Source organism: Trachurus trachurus (assembly GCF_905171665.1).
Source record: "Trachurus trachurus genome assembly, chromosome: 5".
Classification (NCBI taxonomy): Eukaryota; Metazoa; Chordata; class Actinopteri; order Carangiformes; family Carangidae; genus Trachurus; species Trachurus trachurus.
Window position 1 is genome coordinate 13,770,013 of NC_139896.1, and position 23,176 is coordinate 13,793,188.

A 23,176-nucleotide genomic window follows, 5' to 3' on the forward strand; every position below is an offset into this window, starting at 1 on the left:
ATGGAGGAGTGTTAGTCAATACACGCTGGATGAAATGACTCACTTGAATTTTGCCTCTTGATGACAGCGGCTCAAATGTAAAAATAAACACCAGTGAGCCGAAGCTGTGGATGATGATACACAGCTATTTAAACCGTCTATCTTCCCCAGCGCTTCCGGATCAGGCACGACTGCAAACATCACAGAGCTTTGTGGTTCAAGAGGAAATATGGCTCACTTCACCTCCTGTCTCGCACATTGCCAGCGCTCTGCATCGAGCCTATTGATTTCCTTTTCACATAAAAGCGGCGGTTTCTTATCTGCAGATGTTCAGCCCTTCCTTGGCATATGGATCTGGTCGCGGCATGTGCGGTTTGGGGTTGGCAGAAGGGTCGACTCCAGCAGAAGACGCTGATCTGTTTGGACCTTGACCTGAATGAAAATGATCCTGGTGAAGTTTGTGTCTGCAGCTCTCAGAGAAAGAAAAGAAGAGCAAGCAGAATGGTTTCCATTTTGCTGTCTGACGGACGAGAGCCGCCAGAATTAAGTCCTAAATTTCACCCTCATCTCCCCTCTAAAAAACACACCAAGGGATTACCGATATCTCCGTCTGAAGAATTTTGACAGACCTTTTGAACAAACACAGTAATGGTGCCTTCAAAGAAAATGCCAACTTGTTCCATTTTTACTCCCATCACATCAAATGGCAATTTTATTTCGAGTTGAAAGCCACCAGATGTGTCAGGTTTTTGCCCTTGCTACTTGAGTGGTGACCTGAAAGCAATTTTCTTTTTATGATATACTTCATTTATCCCTCAAGGGGGAGATTCTCCGCTTTGCCTCCTCAAGGGCCCTGGAGCAGGTACAGGTTAAGTATCAGGGCTCAAGGATACCTGGGGATGCGTAACCAGAGGCAGGATGAATACCAAAACATCCTGCTTGGACTAAAAGAGATGCTGATTTGATAGCAGCCTAAATTTACTTTAATGACATTTTAACAGTTGAGTAAAATCAAGAAGTAGCTCACAAATGTACATGAAGAAAAAACAGATCTATATTTGAGAGACTACATGATATGTAGCCTACACTGAAATGCAACAAGGACAAAACTGAACATCATTAAGTGCATAGATTTAGAACTCATCTTTCTCATTTAGCGGCAGTGATTCTGTAACTGTCTGTTGAATATGTCTTTCCCCAGTTTCAAAGGCTGACATCATTGAAACTTACTGGATGGTCAAAGTGAAAATAGATACCCTGACTTTTAGTCCCCAACAAAATTTACCATTACATTTTTCTCCCCGTCCAGTAAACACTTGTTTCTGTCACACTGCCAGATATTTAGTTTGTGGTCAGAACCAGGTCATATGAAGGTCAAAATATATACATGCATCAGAAATGACACCTCAAACATTTGACCTATTTGGACATTCTTTTTGATGAACAAAATCAAAAAGTTTTGTACTGGGGCGCCATGTGCAGTGGTTTAAGCAGGCACCGCATATGCAGAGGGTGCAGTCCTCGCTGCAGTTGGTTCCAGTTCGAATTCCGCAATGGACAGCCCTTTACTGCATGTCATTCCCCTTCTCTCTGCCTCCCCATTTTCTGTCTCTGTCAACTGAACTATCAAATAAAGGCAAAAAAGCCCTAAAAATATACTATAAAAAAAAGTTTTGTACTGACAACCTTTGAAACTGTTCTCAATGACAGAGGGTGGAACATTTGGAGAAGCTATTAATGTATAAAGCAGAGAGAAATGGAATAAGCCACACTCCCATGGTGGAAAACCTCCATTCAGAAAAAAAAGCACTTAAAACAAGAAAGGGGTGAACTATTCCCTTCTGCTGACTGACTTCCATATCTGTGCGGATTATCAGTGGCAACAGAGGAATGCAGTCATCGGTCAGAGCTTTTATATGGCGCATTAGTGGGCCGCTAAGCAGCCTCTGGAGGGAGGCATGATTGAAAGCTGTTGTCAATATGAGGGGTCCCTCATGTCATGTGTCGTTGCACTGCGGAGGCTTCCTCTCCTACAAACACACGCTCCCTGGGACATCTCAATCAATATGTCTGCCATCTCAGATACACACCAACTTCCTGTTTGTAAAGCAGCTGAACTGTATGTATGTATGTATGCGTGCATGTGGATGTGGCGGAATCAATGAAGGACACAGCGCAGGCAAGAGAAATAGATAACTTTAACAATTTTATTTGTGAAAAACTACAAGCAAAATTCATAAATAGACATTTCTATTTGAAGCAGAGGAAAATGATCAGGTTAGCCTATAAGCGCAAAGTCGTGCACATGCCAGAAACATGTATTATTTTAACATTATAAGCTAGACAAGGAGCCGTGATCTGCTGAAAATGCTGCATACATTTTCACACCAGGAACATAATGTGACCATTTCACAAGGGGAAACAATGACACATCAGCTATAAGTTAAAAAAAGAAAAGAAAAGAAAGAAAAAAAAGAAAAATTAAAACTGGATTAAACAAAGAATGGATTATTGTACTGTCCCTACATTTTTTTTCCATTTTCTTTTTAAAACCGAGCAATAACTTTAAAAGCATTGTACAAGACATTGTTATAGGAAGAAATGAGTTTGTATAATACACTTAATTGGAAATTCACGGATAAGGTTATACAGTCAGTAAAACAAGCATTCTATATTTGGGTCTCTGACAAACAAAGCTAAAAAATGTAACCATCTTTACACAGTAAATTAAGGTTACTGGTCGCACACAAGAACAGAACTGCTTGCGCGGAAAGGAAACAGGAAACAAAAGACTTCAGCTCCGATGCCATTATTCATAGTGTTTGCTTTTGCATCTTTTTAAAATTCTATTTACAAGCAATAATTCATATATTCAGCAAAATGGCCATTTGTCAATAATTTAACAATGAATCCTTTCTGTTGGAGTACTCAGTCAAGTGAACGTGGTTGCAGATAAGGCAGGTGAAAAGATGGCTTGTTAGGCCCATTTCTAAACAGATTGCATTACAAAGCAGGGTTTTTATTCTCAGTAAAAATTGGACAAAACATTTCCCCTTTGACCCGACAGTCTCACTTTTTACTTCTATTCACATTGCTTTTCCTCACTTTGAACACTGATTCCATATTTGTATGCAATAAAGTACATAATTACATATTAACCATAGCTTAGAAGCGGAAGAAAAAAAAAGGTATGAACACATATCTCCTGGCCTTCAAACATTGCTTACGACACGTATTATCGTCCCTACGTGTGAACCTGCGGGTTTTCAAATCCTGCTCCTCAGATTCCTAGTAGGAGTTTTTCTGGGCTGCGTTAACCTCACCTAACCTGGCTTCAGTTGCTCTGGGAGGCTCAGCTGATGAGCTGGGGCCTCTGTTAGGGGCAGCTACCTGCACTGTGGTGGTCTCGCAGAATGAAGAGGGGATTTACTAAAGGTCAAAAATCTTCAACCCAGCAGACCCACAGCTCTCCTCATCTAGCCCACACCACACCCACAGTCTGCTCCTCATCACCTGCACAATGAAGCAACATCCACCACTGAGAGTGAGAGCCGGGAGTTGTTTTTTTTTCTTCAACTCTGGCTCACGCTGCTGACAGCTCTCTGCCCCGATTTAGCCGTGCACAGAGACAAGTGGACAATAAGAACACCATTTACATGGATTATATTAGTCTTTATTTAAACTGTTATTCATCTCACACATTAGATAATTGCATTTCAAATTGTTATTCATCTGTCTATGTATCATGTCATTATGAAATTCCTTTGGTCCTTCAATAAATAAAACTAAGATATCATATACACATTTATTCTTTATACAATTTCATACAGTTAAAAGGAAATTATGTTGGTCTAGTATCAGCTAAGGTGAAAAGTGAATTAAAACCCTTAAATAAGCCTTGCTGTTCTAAAAATTGAAAGAGCAATTGTGTTCTATTAACTACTGCAATATTTTTTCGCCTTCAATGACAGGAGTCATAAATTAATTAAAAAAAACAAAAAAAAAACAAGTCAATTGAATTGTCAATCTCTGTAAATCGTTCATGTCTTTGCACTTGTTTTCTGGGATATCAGGTTGAGAAAAGGAAGATCCAAAGTCGTCTTCAGGACCACAACGAAAAGAAGGGGAAAGAAAAATGAAATCAATTCACAACAGCTTGACACAACAGGTCTTTTTTTACAGTCCGATTTTGGTTTTACCAAAAGTGGAACTGAATGTGACCATCCTTCAGTGGCAACAGAAAAGAAAAAGAAAAGAAAAACTCTCTGGCCCAAGAGATGAGAGGACAGCTCTACCTTCAGCCAGAAAACTCAGTATTTAAGTATGGAATGCAGAAAATATCAACAGCTTTTTAGTGTTTTACACAACAGCCTACACTGTACAGTTAAGGACATAAGATACTGTATAAGAGATCTGCTAGAGCATACTAAATCATAGACAATCTAGTTGAAAAAGTCACAGGTGTCTGAACTTCAGGTGATCTTCTTCTGATGCACATTGACCTGTACAGAACGAGCAGACGGACCTGATGGAGGTCCAGACAGTGTTCAGAGTGAGACAGTGTTGTTGAGAAAAGTGAATGAGAATTTGATTCATCAGCACTTTGTCACATTGAGTGAATGGGCAATCCCAGATCTGCAAAAACCGCTTCACAGTGTATCTAGCACCAGTGTGTGTGTGTCTGTGTGTGTTATATGTGTGTGTGTCTGTCTGTGACTCGAGTCTTGTCCTATCATTTTCAACCTGTAATAAAAAACACTGAAGGAACGATCGATCGGCAGAGCTACACAGCAAAGCTTCAACATAAAAAGGAGAATATCAAAGTATACAGGTGAAACAGGTAATAAATAAGGGTAATAATAGTTTAAAGTCATTAAAATGATGGTGGTTATTGTGCCCAGCGAAGAATTCTTCTTTACAAAAAAAACAAAACAAACAAACAAAAATAAAATGTCGACTTGGCCTCACATCCACATACAAATATAAAACAATACATACAAGTGTCTGGATGCTACCGCAGGGGGCGGGGGAGGAGGAGGGGAGGGGGGTTGGGGACGGGGCGTTACTCTTTGTAGCCCAGCTCTCCTCGCCTGTGCCACGGGTGGGAAGTTCTCCCAAGCAGGGCGTTTTGTTTTTCCCCGACAGGCGCACCGCACTGTTCCTCTCAGCCGGCCAGATCCTCTCATCCAGCATCCGGGGGTTGGTCATGGAATGGAGGCAGGGCAGCGATGGGGAAACAAGGGTGAAATCTCTCCCCCTATGGGATCCATAGTGTCCAAAAACGTGGTTGGTGGAGGGGGGAGGGGAACGAGGGGGCCGTGGAGCAGGGTGAAGACAGGGGAAGGAAAAAGGGCCGGCGGTGCCCCTTCAGAACGACTCGTCATGCCCCACAGAGAGATCCCCTTTAGGCGTGGAGGCGCGCGACGAGCCCTTGTCCATGCTCTCGGAGCCGGAGCTCTGGTGCTGCTGTTCGGAGCCTGCGCTGGACGTGATGGTGGACGAGGACGTGGAGGAGGAGCGGGTCTTCTCCTTAAAGTCTGTTATGATAACCGTCACGTTTCCTACGGTGATGGCCAACTGCTGGGCGGTGCTCCGGTCAATGTTCTTCAGTTTGGGTCTGAGAGACACAGACGGAGAGATAAATTAAAAAAAAAAAAAAACCACACACACACACACGACCTTAATAACCAGAAATATCAAGCACAATATGTGTGTCTCAGCAACAACAAGGGGGAGGCTGCCAGCACTGAGGGGGCGGTTACACTAAATTGCTCAATTCATCGGGTGACACATGAACAGTCAGAACAAGTGTATATAAAGTGAGAGTGGGTGTTTAGTGTAAGAGATCATTTGTGAATCATTTGAGGTTTTCTCACTTGCCGAGTGCAGCGTGAGCTTCTCTGAGCGGAGGAGCTGTGTAGTCGTGGATGTGAAAGTGTGAATTGTGTGTTGTTGTTTTTTTGCCACAGACATGCGGAGCAGCAGAGGCTGCTACACACCTGGAAATGTGAGAGTTCTTGTTGGTCTTGGTTGTTGATTTGCCAGACTGTATGCTGTGTTTGTCACTGGGTGGACTCTGGTGGTTGTCCGATTTGGGTCTGGAGGGAAACAGATACACAGAAGTGAGGACGCAGGAGACACCAAGAGACAGAAGTGTCAAGCCGTCAACATTTACACACTGACCTGGTCTTTTTGCTGCTGGGCTTCTTCGTGACGGCCGGGATGATCTCCTTCTCTCTGTCGGGTTTGTCTTGGATCGGCTGCTCCTTCTCCTTCTCCTTCTCCTTCTCCTCCTTCTCCTTCTCGCTCTTGTCCTTCTCGGGGGTGTCTCCCTCTGGCCTCACTCTCTCTGGACGCTCGACCTCTGGGCGTGCCTCGCCGATGGCGCGCTCTCGGTCTCGCTCTCCCTCTCCCTCCGGGCGCTCCTTGTCTGTGCGCTCGCTCCTCTCCCTCCGCTCCTTCTTGGGCGGGGGAGGCATCGGGTACTGCTGAGCCACCTGCTGAGCGACCAGCTGGGAGTTGATCCTGGGTTTCCTGTGGAGGGGATCCAAGGCACAAACATGGATTAGCCTCATAGTGGAGCCGTGAGCCGACGCTGGCCGCGCACCAGCACAGTTACACTGCGGCAGACAAAAGAGAGGTGGCTGAACCTAGAGGCCGGTGAGAGAAAAGGGGCTGCTGCTGCTGAGGCAGGTTTACACAGCCACTTCCTGGTGGAGCAGCTCTGTTTTGAGGGCTAATCTCATTAGCTCGCTGCTGTAATAAAATGAATGCACAGGATCACAAGGTGGGACATTTGCAGCACGTCACTTAGGTCTTCTAATCTGATTACTGCGGGGTTGGCCCCATTTGTCACAGGCTGAGATTCAGTCGAACGCGGTGTAGCTCCTCCGACCGCTCGCCAGCGCAGAGCTGTTCTGTCCCCCTTTTTCATTCAATCTATAACACGTATACGCACATTAACACAAACCATTACCTCTTCAGTTTGATCTCTCTAATCCATCAAAGGCGATAAAGGCACGGGAGCTGAATGTCATTTAAGAAACCCACTGAAACCATCCTCTTCTGAGATCTATCACAGACAAACATGCATGCACCAAGAGCAGCATCTTGCTCCATCAGCTGTGCATAAGAACCCACAGTGTGGCTGCCTGAGCTAGCTAGCACACACACGCACACACCTGCAGCATAATGGACACCAGCTGGCAGCATCTGGGGGAAACAGGACCTCGGGGGGAGAGGGATGAATGACTGCAGCCTTCCAGAGACTCCGTCTCAAGCCGAGACCAAACTGTATCCAGCAACATGGATAATCACAGGCCAGTGCTGGGCAAGCATGGTGAGGAGCAAACCACACAGTACACACACACATAACAGATCTACACACACACACACAAATGCGCACTTGAAAAGCTTAGCATACAAACAAACAGCCTGGCATGGCTTGATGGCAGCTCAGGAGGCCGTTCAACGGGAACACAACAAGTTATACTATCTAGCAGTGTACGCAACCTGTCCAAACCCAATTCTAGTCTTGGCAGGAGGAGTTATTTGTGATGTCCCAACGGTGGAGAAGTGGGCCCTTGATCCCAAGGACTGCTTTATGAGACCTGTGCTCAAGTAGGGAGTTCTGAAAGTGTCAGTCAAAGTGTTGCTGCTGAAAACGAAGCTTCCTCCGATGAAAATTAATGTTTTTGACTCTACTGTTGAAATAGGGGGGGTGGACCCAGACTTAGAGCAAATGCATGTGGCAAAAACAGATTAAACTTCACAGTGCGTCCGACTGACGATGCTGATTTTTGTGGCTTTCAGTGCAAAGTGGTTTTCAGACAGCTGCTTACATGGTTAACCTCAGTGTTTTCAGTTTGGTAACATCATACGGTCAGTCCTCTTACTCTTATTTCAGCACTCCCATCCTCCCGGGTCTTTCAAAATTGACTCTCCGCTCCTACAGTCCATGTATCTTTTAGTAGCCTTGCACTATTAAACCTTTTGTCAATCCTTCCTATTGCTTTCCAGCCCAATTCTTTCACGACATTTTCCCCCACTGCTCCATCAAACTCATCTCGTATCCGCCTGCTGCAGCCCTTCACTGTCTGACAGCGGCTTTGAGGAGGGGTTGGTGGGCATGCAGCCGGTTCCCGAGGCAATCTATCTGGGCATAATAGAGCATCATGTCGTAATGCTTGCACTACACTCCAATCAATACACCAGCTGTGGCGAATGCTGATGAGCCCTCGGCTCTTGATCCAGTATCCATTCGCTGCCGCGGCTCTTCTTCAGAGCCTCGGGGTCTTTCTACCTCCAGCCCTCGAGTGGGGCAACCTCTGAGCCCCAGAAGAAGCTGAGAGTTAAGAGGGTGATGTGGGAGTGAGATTTTCCTCTCATCCCATCCTGGCTTCAAAACTGCCAACTTCGTCCTGTCCCATTAAATAAATCCCAATTCCATTTCAATCTAGAGTAATTACTGCCCCTGTTGAGTAAAGCTCCTCCTTTCAGTGCTTTGATTAATCTAACAAAGTAAAATAAATCATATTGCAATTATTTGGCAACCCTTTAATTTACAGGCCGCTAATTACGTGATAATGTCAAGAAATAGCCAAAAAATCATGTATTGTCCTTCATAAAGGCAAAAGATTACACATGCTTTTCATGCTTTGAATTTTTTGGGAAAGGTCAGACTTTTTCTCCACCAAGTCATTGCAATTGACCATTATTTCTGGGCTATTTCTACGCAATCAATCGTTATTTCTTGGCTATATTTCTCAACATTACTATGAATTGACAATTTTTCTAAACTATTTCTAGACATTATGAGCAATTAATTAAGATTTCTTGGCTATTTCCTAACATTGCCCTGTACACATGCCTGTAAATTAAATGGTTACCAATTATTTTAACAAGTGACGGGACTGTAATTAGTCACAATTTCAGCAGGAATGGTAATTAATTTGTGTATTTAATTTTCACCTGGAAAAAAGAGTATGTGATTTTTGCTGGGATATTTATAAGACAGAGAATATGAATTGTAGGCCAGCACATCTCACACCACAATGCTTCACTTACAATGATTTTTACCTTCTTTTTTTTAATCAAAACATAGCAGCTCCTATGATTTGGATATTACATTAACAACTTGCTACGCCTCGCAGCTCTACTGCTCTGCTTTTTACAATTGCATTAGCACGGTCTGGATCACAGACACACAGACAGGACCAGTAAACCTTTACGGATTTGGCCGAGTCAGCGTTCCCATCAGGATGTCTTGATACGCCCGATGGCCAGTCTGGCTTTGGCTCTTCTTCTTCTGGGGGCCGAGGTTGCTAGTAAGCTTTCCAACCATTATATCTAGGTTTCCAACTGAGCTGCTACAAATTCCCTGATGCTTAAGCCCAGTGGGGGGTCAACTTAGGGCTGGTGAGCCGCCAGGCTTCAAATACACTGGTAAAACCCTGGATTAATTATTCGGCCCCTGTTGGTGATTTAGTTGATGATTAATCAAGAAATGGTGATATTAAGTTTACAGTTCTGACAACTGCAATTTGTCAAAACAGCCTCATACCGTATGACATATTTTCTAAATGTACATTGAGCGTGTAATAGATGTCACAACCTCATGCCGAACTAGTCGAGACATTTGAAAACAAACGTCACATGATATTAATGTAAATTCCTCCGCTCTCCTGCACACCTCTAAGCCTTGGTTTTCCCTGTCATGTCCCTATTCTGATGACAGTCCAGTGTAGCGCACATACAGCCCCACAGTGTGTCTAATGGAGTACCACAGGATCCCTGATCCAATGTCAACAGCTGGAGAGAAACTGTCAACATGCCACTGAAACAGTGCGACAAAGAATACAAGTGTTGGGTTGAGCTACATGAGAAACCAGCGGTGATCAAAGCTGCAACGCTGACGTGCTCACCCACATTCACCCATCATGAAAAGATATTCGTCTGTCTAACCCGCAGCCGTGAGTGAGTAAACAGATTTTGAACACAGACGGAGTTCGACGAAACCAGAAATCATTTAGTTTGGCAGTGGGAGCTCAGAGCCGAGACGGTGATGAATAAGTGATTGATTGACAACATCCGCGCCTCCTCCGCCTGTTGTGGAGCCGAGGCCCCGGTCAGAGCCGGAGGTTTGTGTCGGCGGCAGCAACAGAAGCAGAAGCAGAAGCATCCGTGGTAGTTAAGCAGTGATTCAGTGCCAGCTGTAACTCAGCCATGAGATGCTGCTGGCGTGATACAGCCACTGCTCTCTTTGCCCCATTATTTATTTACTGACCAGACATCATGGCTTTGCATGGCGCTGCTCTGCGGCTCATTAACATGGCTGGAGATTCTGCATGACACCACATGTGTGTGTGTTTGTGTTTTTCGTGCCACTTGAGTTCATTACATAGTGGTGGTCCTAAACAGCTGGAAAAGCCTCAATACGTTCCACATTCAAAATTAATTGTTGTTTATATTTAAATAATCTCTGCATGTCACTGGTCATAGAGTGTGCTAATTACTACAAAATTGTTTTAAAAAGCACCATGCAATTATTACACAAACATCCAAATTAAACAGTGAGGATCTGCTGTCTAACACAAGAGGTATTGGAAATGATACCGGGCCCCGGACCAGGAGTGAACCCTAGGGTCCAATTGGAGAGACTGCTCCAACCTCCCACTGCTGCCAATATATTCCTGGGGAATCAGTGCGACAGTGTGTGTGTGTGTGCCTGCCTATGTGTATAGTGTATAAATCCTGCTGTCAAATCATTTCCCACTGTGAGGGCTTACAGCATATTACCTCCCCTGCGCACAACAATAAGTCGTGATTGACAGCTCCTCCTCCGCTTGCCCCTAAATTCCACCTTCTAGGGGAGGGAGGAGTGGGGAGACTCCCTCCGCGGGATGCCCTGAAATAACTATCATCATGCTTAAAAGCTCCTAATTCAGTCAAGACTGACACCCATAGTTAGACTGCTCCTCTCAGCCTGAACCATCCCAGAAGCAGACACACCTCTGCTCAGCTGGGGGGGGGGGGGGGGTCTTGCTTGGCCGATTCTGCCGGCCCTCATGTGCAAAAAGCTGAAGCTGCCGGTTTTTTTGGAGAGAGAGGGAACTCTTTCTGCAGAAACCGAAAAAAAAAAAAACAATGAGGCTGTGCACTTCGCGGAGAGACAGAGTAATGAAGAGAGTGAGCGAGCGATGGAGAGTGTGATAGAGAGAGAGGCGCAGGAAAGCCCTCATTAACACAGCTCTTTTATTTGAAGTGCTGTGTGGAGGACAAGCAATTATTTCCTGCCAGGCTGAGTGAATGCAGTGGCAGACAGCTGAGTGGGGAGGAGAGGGAGAGTGAGACGGCCGACAGACAACAGTCTTCCTCAACCGCAGACAGCCCACTGAAGGGGCCCTCTCATTCAGACCGTGTCTACACCAGTACGAACGTGGGCTCTCTGTCCTGTGATGTGAAAAAAGTTGTTGAGAAACATGAATCCGCTGTTCGCATACATTCATCAGTGACCTGGTTTCGCCCCCACACACTTCCACACACACAAACAGGACTGAGAGACTATCACATCCTCTGCCTTGAACACATCTCTCAGATCCAACAAATGCCACAGGGCTTTAGTTTAATCACAGCACCTCCCTGTAACATGCCGGAAAACCATGTCACCAAGGATCTACACTGTGTCCACACTTGTTGTACACCTTAATTATTATGCAGAACAACGTGATACCTCGCCCCTCCCCCCCAACACCAGTACGAGCCCAGAGCTGCCTGCCCTGGCCTGTGCTGCTTCCAATTTGTTGACCAGTCAGCAGGATTTCATACGTCGTGTATGCTGCTGCATTGTTGTATTGTTGAACGCTGGGCAGTCTTTCAGGAATGACTTGAAGTGTGCCTGGGAATAGCAGCGCGTGGCCCCTGCCTGATCCAACTCATGGGACTGACAACTGCCAAAAATCTTCCCTTAACGACACAACAGTGCAAGAAATTGTTCTCTGTATATCTTTTCGCAGGGAATTTAATACCAAAAGCTGCATTTCAGGAGTGTAACGTCATGTTTATGAGTGACGAGCTGAGCTGAAAAATTATCAAACAAAAAGTCATTGTTCAAACAGAAAATCTACTCATTCATTGTTTGTTCAGAAAGTTTTAAAGACCTGCATCAGTACACATGAACAACAGCAAATAGACAAATACAAATACCACATAGTATACCTTACAATCAGTTGAATTGACAAGTATCCCTATTACTTTGTCCAAACCAGTGAAAACCAATGCTTTTTGTATCATTCAATTCTGTTCAACAGCGCAACAAACAATGAAGATCCAGATGAAGATGGGTTTCAGTGAAACTGCATAGGTTTTTTGTCATTTTGGCCGCCCCAGCGTTTTGCCTTCTGCGGCTGAATTGCGTCCGTTAAATCATCATCGATCATCGTATCTGCACCGACACGACTCCCAGTCAACATTCAGTCCACTCATGTTTTGAGTTTGAATACAGTGGGGGAACTTTCCATCTTCTTCTCCGTTTTTGGTGTTAATGTGTGGCAGCATTACTGCGCCACACACGCTCCACACAGGCCTACGGCGTTTTCAGTGGATCTGTGTGTACACAGATATTTCTTGAAACTATGCTGTATGGAGCTTTTTTTCAAAATGAGCAAGAAAGCTCAGTTTTCATGTGGACAAGGCCTAAAATGACCATACAGTTGAATAAACACCTCTCTTGAAAAGTTTGAACAGAAACTGAACATCATAACCTTCATGGAGGAGGATTCATCGCAGGACTGTTGTATCAGACTGCGTTAGTTTTAGTTCGGTGACAGCTGAGTGTTACGGTCCCAGTGAAGAAACTTTTTGATCAGTCTGAGCCCGAGGTAACTGAGGAACTGTTGTCACCTTTAGCAATCCATGGGTAAATAAATGAGTGTGAGTGGGTGTGTGTGTTTTTGAAGGTTGAATGAGGATAGCACCTGAAGAGCAGCCTGGGGCGATAAGTGCTTCTCAATTCATTCCCACTGCCCACCAGAGGCATTTAGTATTCATCCTTTCATCCGTCCCTTCCAGTCAGGATTTTGAGGGCTTACTGATACTGTCACTTTCCCCCCTCTAACCCCTTCACCTTCTCCTTGTGGGGGTCTGTGGCTCCCCCACAAAGTTTCCATCAAATTTCTCTGTCAGTTTGCACAGCAGGCTCCAGAAAGCATCCCCACAACTTATCCTGGAATGACAGGTATGACATTTAGTTCTTGCAGTACTGTGTACTGACAAGGGGTTTTCATTTCATTCAGCATTTTTATGATGATCAGCATCGTGCTGCTGTTAAAATTGATTGATTTTGGTTGTGACTCTGCCATCACTCCTGGTCTGCAGTCACCATTCTGATTTCTAACAACTGTCATGCCCTCATCACCATCTGATTGGTAGCAAGCAGTGGCGACTGGTCATTAGAGGCAGGTGGGGCAGTGCCCCACCAGTCGTCACGAGAGGAAAAAAGTGCAAACACATTATGTTATTACTAATCTTCAATGGTTATTATCTTCTATAATTTACTATCTACAAATATAGCATTTTTCTAAATTATATATTATTTGTATTACGATTCTTTATTTGTCCCTGTCTCGCTGCATCAGACCGCAGTTCTCCTGATTCGCGCCGGTGGGGCAGAGCTGGGGCGGCCCCTCTCTCTCAATGCAAAGTACTGTACACGAGAAAACATGACTGTGCATGCTCAGAGCGATGCATTAATGTGGATGACAGGACACCACAGCGTCATCTCACATGGCGGAGCTGACTGGCTCTCCGTCAGTCGGCTAGAAGGGGGAAAAACAAAACTCTCCCAGAGGAAACTGTCTGAACTAACCCTGATCTAGCAAACACTAACTAATTTGGAAAAACAATCAACGTCACCAGGTGTAACCGAGGTTTTCACAGTGTCAACCAGCTCAGTCTTCTCAGAGTTTGTTCAGTCATTCTCTGAGTTTGACTGTGAAGATACGGCCTGAGAAACAGAAGAGTTGAAGTCTGACCACCCGGTACCGCCGCACTGAGCCCCAAAACCGGTAAGATGTCTCTGTCTCTGTTAACCGTCATCCATGAGAACACCTGCCGAGGCACTGCCGGTCTACCGACAAGTCCAGCAGTACAGTATTGGTGAGTGACAGCATATTCATCATCATGCTGCCTTTGTGGTACTGGCCTGTGCATTTACTTTGTTTATTTATTTCATTCAATAGGAACAATATGTTGTTAAGCAGTGGGATAATTCATGTTTGTAATTAATTGTAATTGCAATCTGCTACTGTTGTGCTGGATCTCTATAGATGGTGAAGAGTCGTAAGGTTGTTGTCATAGAATGGATCTGGATCCCTAACAGTCGTGTGTGTGCTCCCTAGTGGCCTTCCGTACTGAGCTCTTCGTTGCTCGCTCTCTGTTCTCTCATTTGCTGTGAGCTTGGTTTTAGAATATTGTATTCCTTATTTAGGCTTGTGTGATTGCTACAATGCATTGATCCCTGATGAACACAGTAACAAGAGAAAGCACTGCAGTTTTTCTGGTGTGCAGCCTTTTTGTTAAATGGTGGTGCTGGTGCCCCAACATTTTTTTTTACATGTAAAAACACCACTGGGTCAGAAGTGAGTGCCCATCAACACCGAAGTTTAGTGTGTTCACAGACGGGCACAGACCGGAGCAGCTCCAGAGAGCGAGTAGAGCTGTTTGTTGCAATAAACATTACAACCCTCTGCGCTGACGTTGCAAAAACACTGGTCTTATGAACAAGTTCAATTGTGGGGAGAGAGAGTAGGATTAACAAGATTAACAAGAAAGTTGCCAAAAGGAGAGAGCTATGGGTGCTTGAGCAGAACTAATGTAGGTTTAAACATACAGTGAGAAATTAGCTGCTGTGATAAAAACAACAGCAACCTTAAGTTAGTTGAGATAAAGCAGCAGAAATGATGCCTGTAGCAGAAACTCTGCAACTGGAAAAGAGACAGTCTGCTTACTGCAGCACCTCAGCATGAGAAAGGTACCATTATTTCAGTTTGTTGAAGAGGTCAGCTAAGAAGTTTCACAAAAACAAAAAAGGGAGAAGAGGGGTTAAACAATATTTAATGGTGATGATAAAGATTTCCTTTAAAAAAAAAACATTTGGCAGGTTCTTAGCTACATCCAGCAAAAACGGATAAAGTCTAATACAACAGTCCTTTATTACCTAGACCACCAGATCTTGCATTGCAATTTTTTCCCCTACTAACTACTGATAATTTCCGACAAGGCAAACAAGAAACAGAGAAACCTTCAAAAGTAGGCTATCTAAAACTTCTCAGTAACATACTTCAAGCAGCATGCTGGCTGTCAGGATTGTGATTGTCTGCTTCTTTTCCTAAGCAACAGGAGTTTGGCCATCTGACTTTCTGTAGCCTACATCTGAGTGAGACATGGGCGAGAAGAAAAGGAGGTAGACGGCGGAGGAATAAAAAGAGGAAGTGTCTAAATTTGTGTGTGCTCATGTGTAAAAGACAGTTTATCTTCACACTGACAAGTTTTTCCTTTCCTTGACTGACCGTCCAGGCTCCGAACTGCCTGGCATCAGGAAGACGGACAGACAGAGAGTCACTGCAAAGGCGCTAAGCACGTACGAGCTACTTCCATCAGCAGCACTGTGTCATGTTTCTCAGTATCACTCGTTTGTTTTCCTCCCCTCTCCATCATTGTCTCCGTCTTCTCCTCTGCTCTCTCTCTCCACTTTCTCCCTGCGCATTAGCCACCCCCCCATCCCCCATCCCCCCGCAGCCCTCCCTAAATCCTGCTGGCTTTAAGTAGGTCTCTTCTTCACCTCTCTTCAACCTCTCTCCTGCCGCTTGCCTTTGGTGTACGTGAGTTATCTGTCAAGTAGACCCCTTCACCGCGTCTCGCTGCCGTCCACTCATTCTTTGCCCGTTTGCCGGAGTATAAACACAGCCCGGTTTGAATTTACTCAACAAATCATCAAGCAGCAGCTTCACAGCAGGCACTCGTGCGCTACACGAGGAGAACAACAAGCAAGACAACAAATCAACAAGTTGGGGGAAACTTGACACCAAGAGGACAAACACAAAGCGTGTGAAGGATTACAACAGCCAAGATTCAAATCTACCTAAAATGATTTGAGTTTTCTTAAACTCAGGCTTCAGACTAATGCTCAACATGGCTTAACAAGCTTTGAAAGTGAATTTAAGATCAATAAAGATTAAAACACTTGAAAGCGTGACAAAAAATAATCCAGTTTGGTTTTTCTCTCTCAATCTCACACATGGAGCAAACGACATGTCAGAGGCTACTGTTCTTTTCCCATGCACGGATGGCGGAGCTGGTAGAAACAGAAGAGGCTGTCCAGTCCACCCCTCCCTGGGTAATGATGTGCCTTCGCTCTGGTGTGCCCCTGGAGACTCTCGGCTGAGTGAGCACATCCCCCTTGCAGCCATTCACCCCCCCCCCCCCCCCCCCCTCCTCCTTCCTTCAACACACACACATAAATGTCCAGACGCTACGCTCCTCTCTGTCTCTTCACCGCTCTGTTTCTCTCCTTGTCCTCTTTTGCCCTCGTCGTCTTCTTTTTTACTCCTCAGCTCGCGCCGACTCCATACTTAACAACTCCCTCGCTTCCGTCCTCCTTGTCCTCATATTCTTTTGTCTCGAGTTTCTCCGAGACACCTCGCTCGCTCACTGTCACACTCATTTGCCTGCCTCGTCTTTTTTCCCTGAATGGGAGGAGCCGCGATTCAGCGGCTCTCTCTCAACATTTCTCTATTTTGTCAGATTGCCAAATTGGCCATTGTATTTAATCACTCACACTCTGCCAAATCCCATGAAGTAATTAAGAACTTTTAAATCCGGCAATTAACGTAAAGATTAGGGCTACCCGCTCGTGCTTAGGGTTTTAGTGCAGATGCTGATAATGCTGGATAAGCAAAAGCAGCTTCCTCTGAGCGGGGGCTGCTGTGGGGGGGGCACAGGGTGGGCGAGGAAGTGCAGATATAAATTGAGCGCCTGCATGTCCCTCTTATGTAATTCCATTATCCAAGACAATTTGCCTTAATGTGACAGTGGGAGAATCCACGGATTATAATGACTCTATTCCATCATTGTAAAAGACAGAAAGGCACACACACACCGAGACACACGCAAACACACACAGCAATCATTTTCCAATAATTGTGCAGCCTCAACACTTACAGAGGGAAAGAAGAGAGAGAGAGATGCACTTTTACTTTCTTGGCCCAACTACTAACCCATAGCTTTAGGGCTGGGTATCATTTAGATATTATCCTTCCTGTTCATCCATCCAGCCTCTAACATTCATAATCTGTGGATTTATGGATTTCCCATATGGTCTTGCTATAAAGCCACAAAACTAAACGCAGAACACATTTGCTTAAGCACATTTGCATCTGTAAATATCTCCAGAGCCGTGGACAAATTACAGTAACCACCGATGGTTGACTGGTTTGGTTTGCCACAGTCATCATCAGAAAGACGCAACAACGTCGCACAGGCTACAGGTGACTGAAAAGAAAAGTGACTTGTGGTGAGGCTGCGCTGCGCTGTGAGAGAAAAATCACAGCACAGCAGTCTCACATTTTAACCAACTGCTGCAAAAGCCAGCCATAATGAACCTTCAGAGATAGCCACGCAGATATAAAGAAAAAGTATATGTGGAAAAATATGTCATGTGCTTTTATTTGAATCACCTCAGATCAGGTTTTCAAGAGTTACGCCTTTGCTGCATATTTCACACTGACAGTCAGGATTTTTTGGACAGGTTAGGTTTGTTTTACATAGACATCTGGACTCCACCCATTCACTAAACCTGACACAAGTTCATTAAATCAAATCGGAGCACTGCAGTTTGCTAACAAGTCAGAAACACCCGTTTGTTCTCTTTTATACAAAGCACATATGGAAGCTACTTGAAAATGGTTGACAAGAGAGCAACAGCGTGAAGATAACAGCGCAGCAGTCAAAAGACTGAGGTACCTCAAGACTTCCTGTGATCCCAACCATCAATCAACTTTAGAGGCTCCTAATGGTTTTCTCCCTGGGCCCGGGGGCTGCCAGAGGTGCATACCAAACACCACCACAAAGCAAACTGATGTACAGCAACGCGGTGTCACGTTCGCACAACGATCGGGTTCAGATGCCAGAAACATTTAAATATGATCGCATGCACCGCACAGGGCATGCTAATGCAAGCCGTCCTCCTATTACCAAAAGAGGCAGGGACCGAATTGTAGCACGGGCTGCTCGGACTTGTAGATTAGCAGAGAGGTCAGGTGCAAAAAAAAAACAGGGTGCTTTCTTGTTTAAGAGTCAGAGTGGCAGAGGCTAGATTTAGCCTACTTGGGTATCATGTTACATCACTGAGCTGGACTGGGTCAACAGGTTCATTAGGGCTGTGCTCGGACGGGGGAGAAGGGGGCCTCTCCCTGCATGCTGATGCCACAGCTCTCGTTAACACACATTCTTGCCTCCATTAGCACAAATCGGAGCTGCCTGACCCGCAGTTACCTAGCTTACCTACCGCTGGCAGGGGACAAAGTGTGATTCAAGTCTTGCTGAGTGCAAGCCGGCACTGTCTGTCAATCACTGCGGATCATGTTAATTGTGTATTCTCCGTCAACACCTGTGGAAACAGCTGGTGTCTCGATGACCCGGTACAGAGCTGTGAGAGATATGAATGTATCTAGCTTAGGGGGATGTAAATATTAATGTGATCTTCAGATTTCACTTCGGACAGGAATGACTCCACTAATGGACTGACTGCAACCTGTTGTGCCAGTGTGTGCAATTACCCGCACCCAAAACTTAAGTTGCATTCATTTTCTCCTTTGCTATAGTCAGCTACAGTCACTACTGGCTGACCTTTGTCCCAGGACACAGGAAGAAAACAGGCATTTGGAAACTGTGGGAGGAGTATTTGAGAAAAGAGCACGCTTAGACGATGCAGAACAAGCAATTTCAACCGTGTCTTAAATGTAATCAAATCACTCTGAGTGCAAAAATCAATACCTAACCTGATCTTTCCTGTAGAAAAAAAAACATAACCATGCCTTCAGCATAAGACAAAACAAGTGTTTTGACTCCAACCAGCTGTGAGGAGGAACCCTAATTAGCGAACACACGTGTCCTCATGCATAAAAGCACATTCAGAGCGAAGCCTCAGATAAAAGCAGCAAGACAAACATCCACACGTAGCCTTAAGTATGAATCATTTAGCTAAGAGCGCGTTGCTTTGTCCCATGCTTTGCTGCAACACATCACACGCTGAAGAAAAGACAGCTAATTAGGACTCATTAGAATAAGAGGCAGCCCCGCAACTATACAATTGCATTAATCAAAGGTTAACTATTCAGATCAAACAGCAATGTGTGTGACACACACACACACGCTCCAGTGATGTCATGTGCTCCCATTTACCAAATAGAGGCAACTGGGCTGTTGCCAAAGAACAGTGGCAGGATGGCTATACGACATGCTTGTCTCCGCTTCCTGCTTTCGTGCGGCGTGCTCAGCCTGCATCATCAGCTGTGGTCTTAAGCGAACGACACGCTGCTGGGAAAAGCTCAAAAGGGGGGGAGGGGGGAGCCAGACAATTAAAATTGAGCCCAATCTTTAGGATTCTCAGTAAAATAACGCGTAAAATGTGTTCTCCCTCGTCTGAGGGTGCACCAGAGGTGTCAGTCGAGCCACTCATTGTAAAACCACAGCTGGAAAGGTTAGAGTGCAGGGGACTTGTCAACAAACCCGCAAATGACTCATCTATCTCTCCACCTCATCGTGCAACTGATGACATGAGCAAACAAACTCACACAGTGTCACACGCAACTCATCATCAAAAACATTCCCCAAAACAGAAGGAGGCGTCTCAACAGACCAAACCGAAAGGGAATCCTGTCATGATATTCATGTTAACACTGTGATTTCATCTCAGTTTCCCATAAGGCGCCGTCGTCAACTGACATCTCATTTACCCTGAGCTGAGCTGAGGGGAAATAACGGGGACATACAAGCCTGTTACTATAAATGCTGATATGATTAATCTTACCATCAAACAAGAGTGAATTCACATGTAAACAGATCTGAAGAACAAAGCAAGTTTGTGGTAGACTGAGTTTTGAAAACGATTACTCACAGCCAAGTGTGTGGATTGACATTTAAAAAATACCAAGACTGGATTTTTTTTTTTTTTTGCAACATTGTGAGAAACTGGCAAACCTCTAAACACTGTGCCACACCAGGCTGGGTATGAAATGACTGCAACTGCATGGCACAAGTCTGACTTGACAAAGACATATCAAAAGCCTATTTCTGTTGTTGTGTTTAATTCTGCTTACATTCACTTGTCTTAACCCAGAGAAATGCAACCATGCTCTTACTGTATGTCATCTCCCCACACAATAAATTTCAGAACAATACAAGAACCTCCGCAATCCTACAGGTAGGTGACATGTGCATACATGCAATCACCTGGTTTCACTCCATGAGACAGCAGCCACCCTTTCACCGTTGCTCTGCTGATGCACTGTAGCTGTACAGCCATCATGAAGTATGGTCCCTTCTTCCCCACCCCATCCCCACCCCCCCCCCACCTCCCTCTGGCTAGTGAAGCAGCCAGCCTACCTAGACCAATGCATTTAAAAAAAAAGCAAAGCAATGTTAGTCGCATAAGATGAAAAAAAAAAAAAAAAGACTACGGATAATCCAGACAACGACCGGGAAGATGTGTGCAAGATTGTCCATCAACAAGTCTCCACATTCGCTCACAGACAAATAGGCTGTCGATCAAAGTTGTCATTCCCATAAATTGCGATGCAATGCTGCTGCTGCAGCCAGCCAGCCGAGCTGAGGAAAAACGAGACGCTCAGACGAGAGAGAGGGAGAGAGAGAGACAGAGAGAGAGAAGAGAGAGAGAACGCTACGTTACCTTGTGGATGTGCCCTTCCTCACATCGCAGATGCTGCATTTGAAAGCCTCGGCGGTGTTCCTGAAGGTGCACACACTACAGTCCCAGTATCCGTCGTCAGCGGTCTGTTTGGCTTGTCTTTTTGGCCTGTTGTTCATCAAACGAGACAAATGTTAAGTTAGTTACGATTAAGCAATGCCACCACCAACATATTTCGTGAATTAACAAGACCGGAGGAAGGGAGGGAGATGATTGTGGCAAACATAACCTGTTGTGTATTAAAGCGACGTAACGCGACACAAAGCATGGTGGTGGTGTTGTCATTAATTTTGTTAGGTCGAGTCCCGGCAAGTGGAGCTCCTTGGTTAAATAAATAAATCCCCCTCCTCCTCAGTCAGTGGCGAAGCGGACGACTATCCACACCGTCCGATTGTATCGCCAGCTAGGCTAGCAGGCAGGCAGGCAGGCAGGCAGGCAGGGAAGCATTGCTAAAAATTTTCGGCATCGAAGCTTAGCATGTCGGCTAAAGAAACCAATATCAAACAATGTCAATTTCGACATTGGCCCTGCTAAAGGCTTCGTCGAGACGGAAGAGCGTTTCAGGGAATGCCAGGCGTCTCCTCTGAAAAATTTCCCTTTGTCTGGTTTAAGTGACTGGGTTTGTAGGGAGCGAGAAGCCGCCATAGTGACTGCACTATTCTAGCTAGCTGTGGCATACCAACTGAAAAAAAGGGGAGAAACGAGCTCAGTGAGAAGAGAGGAGAAACGCGTCCGAATATCGAGCCCGAAAAACGGCCATAACAAGTGTAAAAATCGACAGCGGGCGGTCGCATTACCTGGTAGGGCTCTTTTTGTCGCCCATGGTGAAGAGTAGTCCCTCGGAAATAAGAAGAAAAAGGGGGCCTCCTTTTTTTAATTGTCAGTTGAGTGGTAGTAGGATCCAGATAGAGCCGCTGCTGCTGAAGCTGTTGGCAGACAGGCTCCACTCAGTGCTGGCTCGAGGCACGGCACAGCGACTGACTGCACTACACCACGTGAGCGGCGCCGCGGCCAATCAGAGGCCGAGTTGGTTTAAAAGTCTGGATGGATATTTAGTGGCTATTTTAATAAGGGCTAGAGATTTTTTTTATTTTTATTTTTGATAGACCTCACCTCAACCTATTCACATACATAAAGTTAATTAGGCAATAATATTGATTATGTTTGTGTAAAAATAGATAAAAATAAACAGAGAAGTGGTGAAGCTCTTTCAACATGTGGAGTTCATTTACAAAAGAAACCTTTTAATTTCTGGTTTATAAAAGTACAGGGGTAATATTGCAGCTCATTTGTGGCAATAAAAACATCACATCATTAATAATTGTGGTGTTACAGAGATATGACAATGGAACAAATGCTCTTGAGTTACATTTTTGTGCACCATCATCCCAGAATGCAAAGGATGACATGGGAGAAACCCTGTCTGGTGAATGCTTCACATGTATTGATTCATTTTTGGACTATGGGGATGCCATTAAACCCAGGAGGCAACTCCATGAGCATGCACTCTCCACATATAACCAGGGGTATGCAGACCATCACTGACAGCTTAACTCCATAAAAGACAGGTTTTTTTTATGTACAGCATGTACACAGACAGCTTTTAATTTGTCTCATTTCAAGTTGAAAGTAATTTTCTTGCATGGAGGATTAGGCTTATCTGCACAGATTATCAGTCGTCTTTCATTACCCGTTAAACCACAAACAGTTTATCTTGAGGGCACTCTGGAACATCAGGTTGAACAGACAGTGTCTTGGTGCATGCGGCACATCGTCCTTTGTTTACTGAAATAAACACATCCACAGTGACCGGAGTGATTCAAGACTCTTATAAGACAGTAAAAAAAACACTTTCATTCACCCAGCCATTTGCAAGAGAAACTTTCAATCGCCCCCTTTGCCCTCCTGGATCTGACGGCTGTGTCATGGAATGTGTGCAAAAACCTGCACCTCTTGTGCGCCTCTGCTCTGCCCAGGACAAGGCTCTCTGTGGGGGAGACCAAGCGTGAATCATGTAGGCTCATTAGCTGCTCTCCACGGCTCCAGGTCCTATTGTGAATCCCTCGCTTTTTCTGTTCAGAGTGAATATCCGTGCCTCCACATAAGTCTGCCCTCCGCCCAGTGATTACCTCTGCTTAGCTCATAGCATGCTGCTCTAATTGAGCTTCATCACGGTGGCCTACTGATAACTACAATTCAGTCAAAACAACATTA

General features: G+C 44.9%; 1 protein-coding gene across 1 annotated transcript; it reads right to left on the reverse strand.

The window, feature by feature from the left end:
- Nucleotides 1–2,252: 2,252 nt before the first annotated feature.
- On the reverse strand, nt 2,253–21,895 carry rybpb (RING1 and YY1 binding protein b). The gene is made up of 5 exons (XM_083972789.1): nt 21,760–21,895; nt 20,945–21,070; nt 6,163–6,513; nt 5,979–6,077; nt 2,253–5,596 (listed from the first exon to the last, which is right to left on the reverse strand). Exons 1-5 carry the CDS (start codon nt 21,783–21,785, stop codon nt 5,347–5,349), a joined length of 852 nt encoding a protein of 283 aa, XP_083828915.1. The 5' UTR covers nt 21,786–21,895; the 3' UTR covers nt 2,253–5,346.
- Nucleotides 21,896–23,176: the final 1,281 nt, after the last annotated feature.

Coding starts and splice junctions, on each gene's coding strand:
- rybpb (XM_083972789.1), bottom strand. CDS start 21,785: ATGGGCGACAAAAAGAGCCCTACCAG. Junction 6,514..20,944: donor AGGAAGGGCACATCCACAAG/GTAACGTAGCGT, acceptor TCCCCTCCACAG/GAAACCCAGGATCAACTCCC. Junction 6,078..6,162: donor CCCAGCAGCAAAAAGACCAG/GTCAGTGTGTAA, acceptor GTTTCCCTCCAG/ACCCAAATCGGACAACCACC.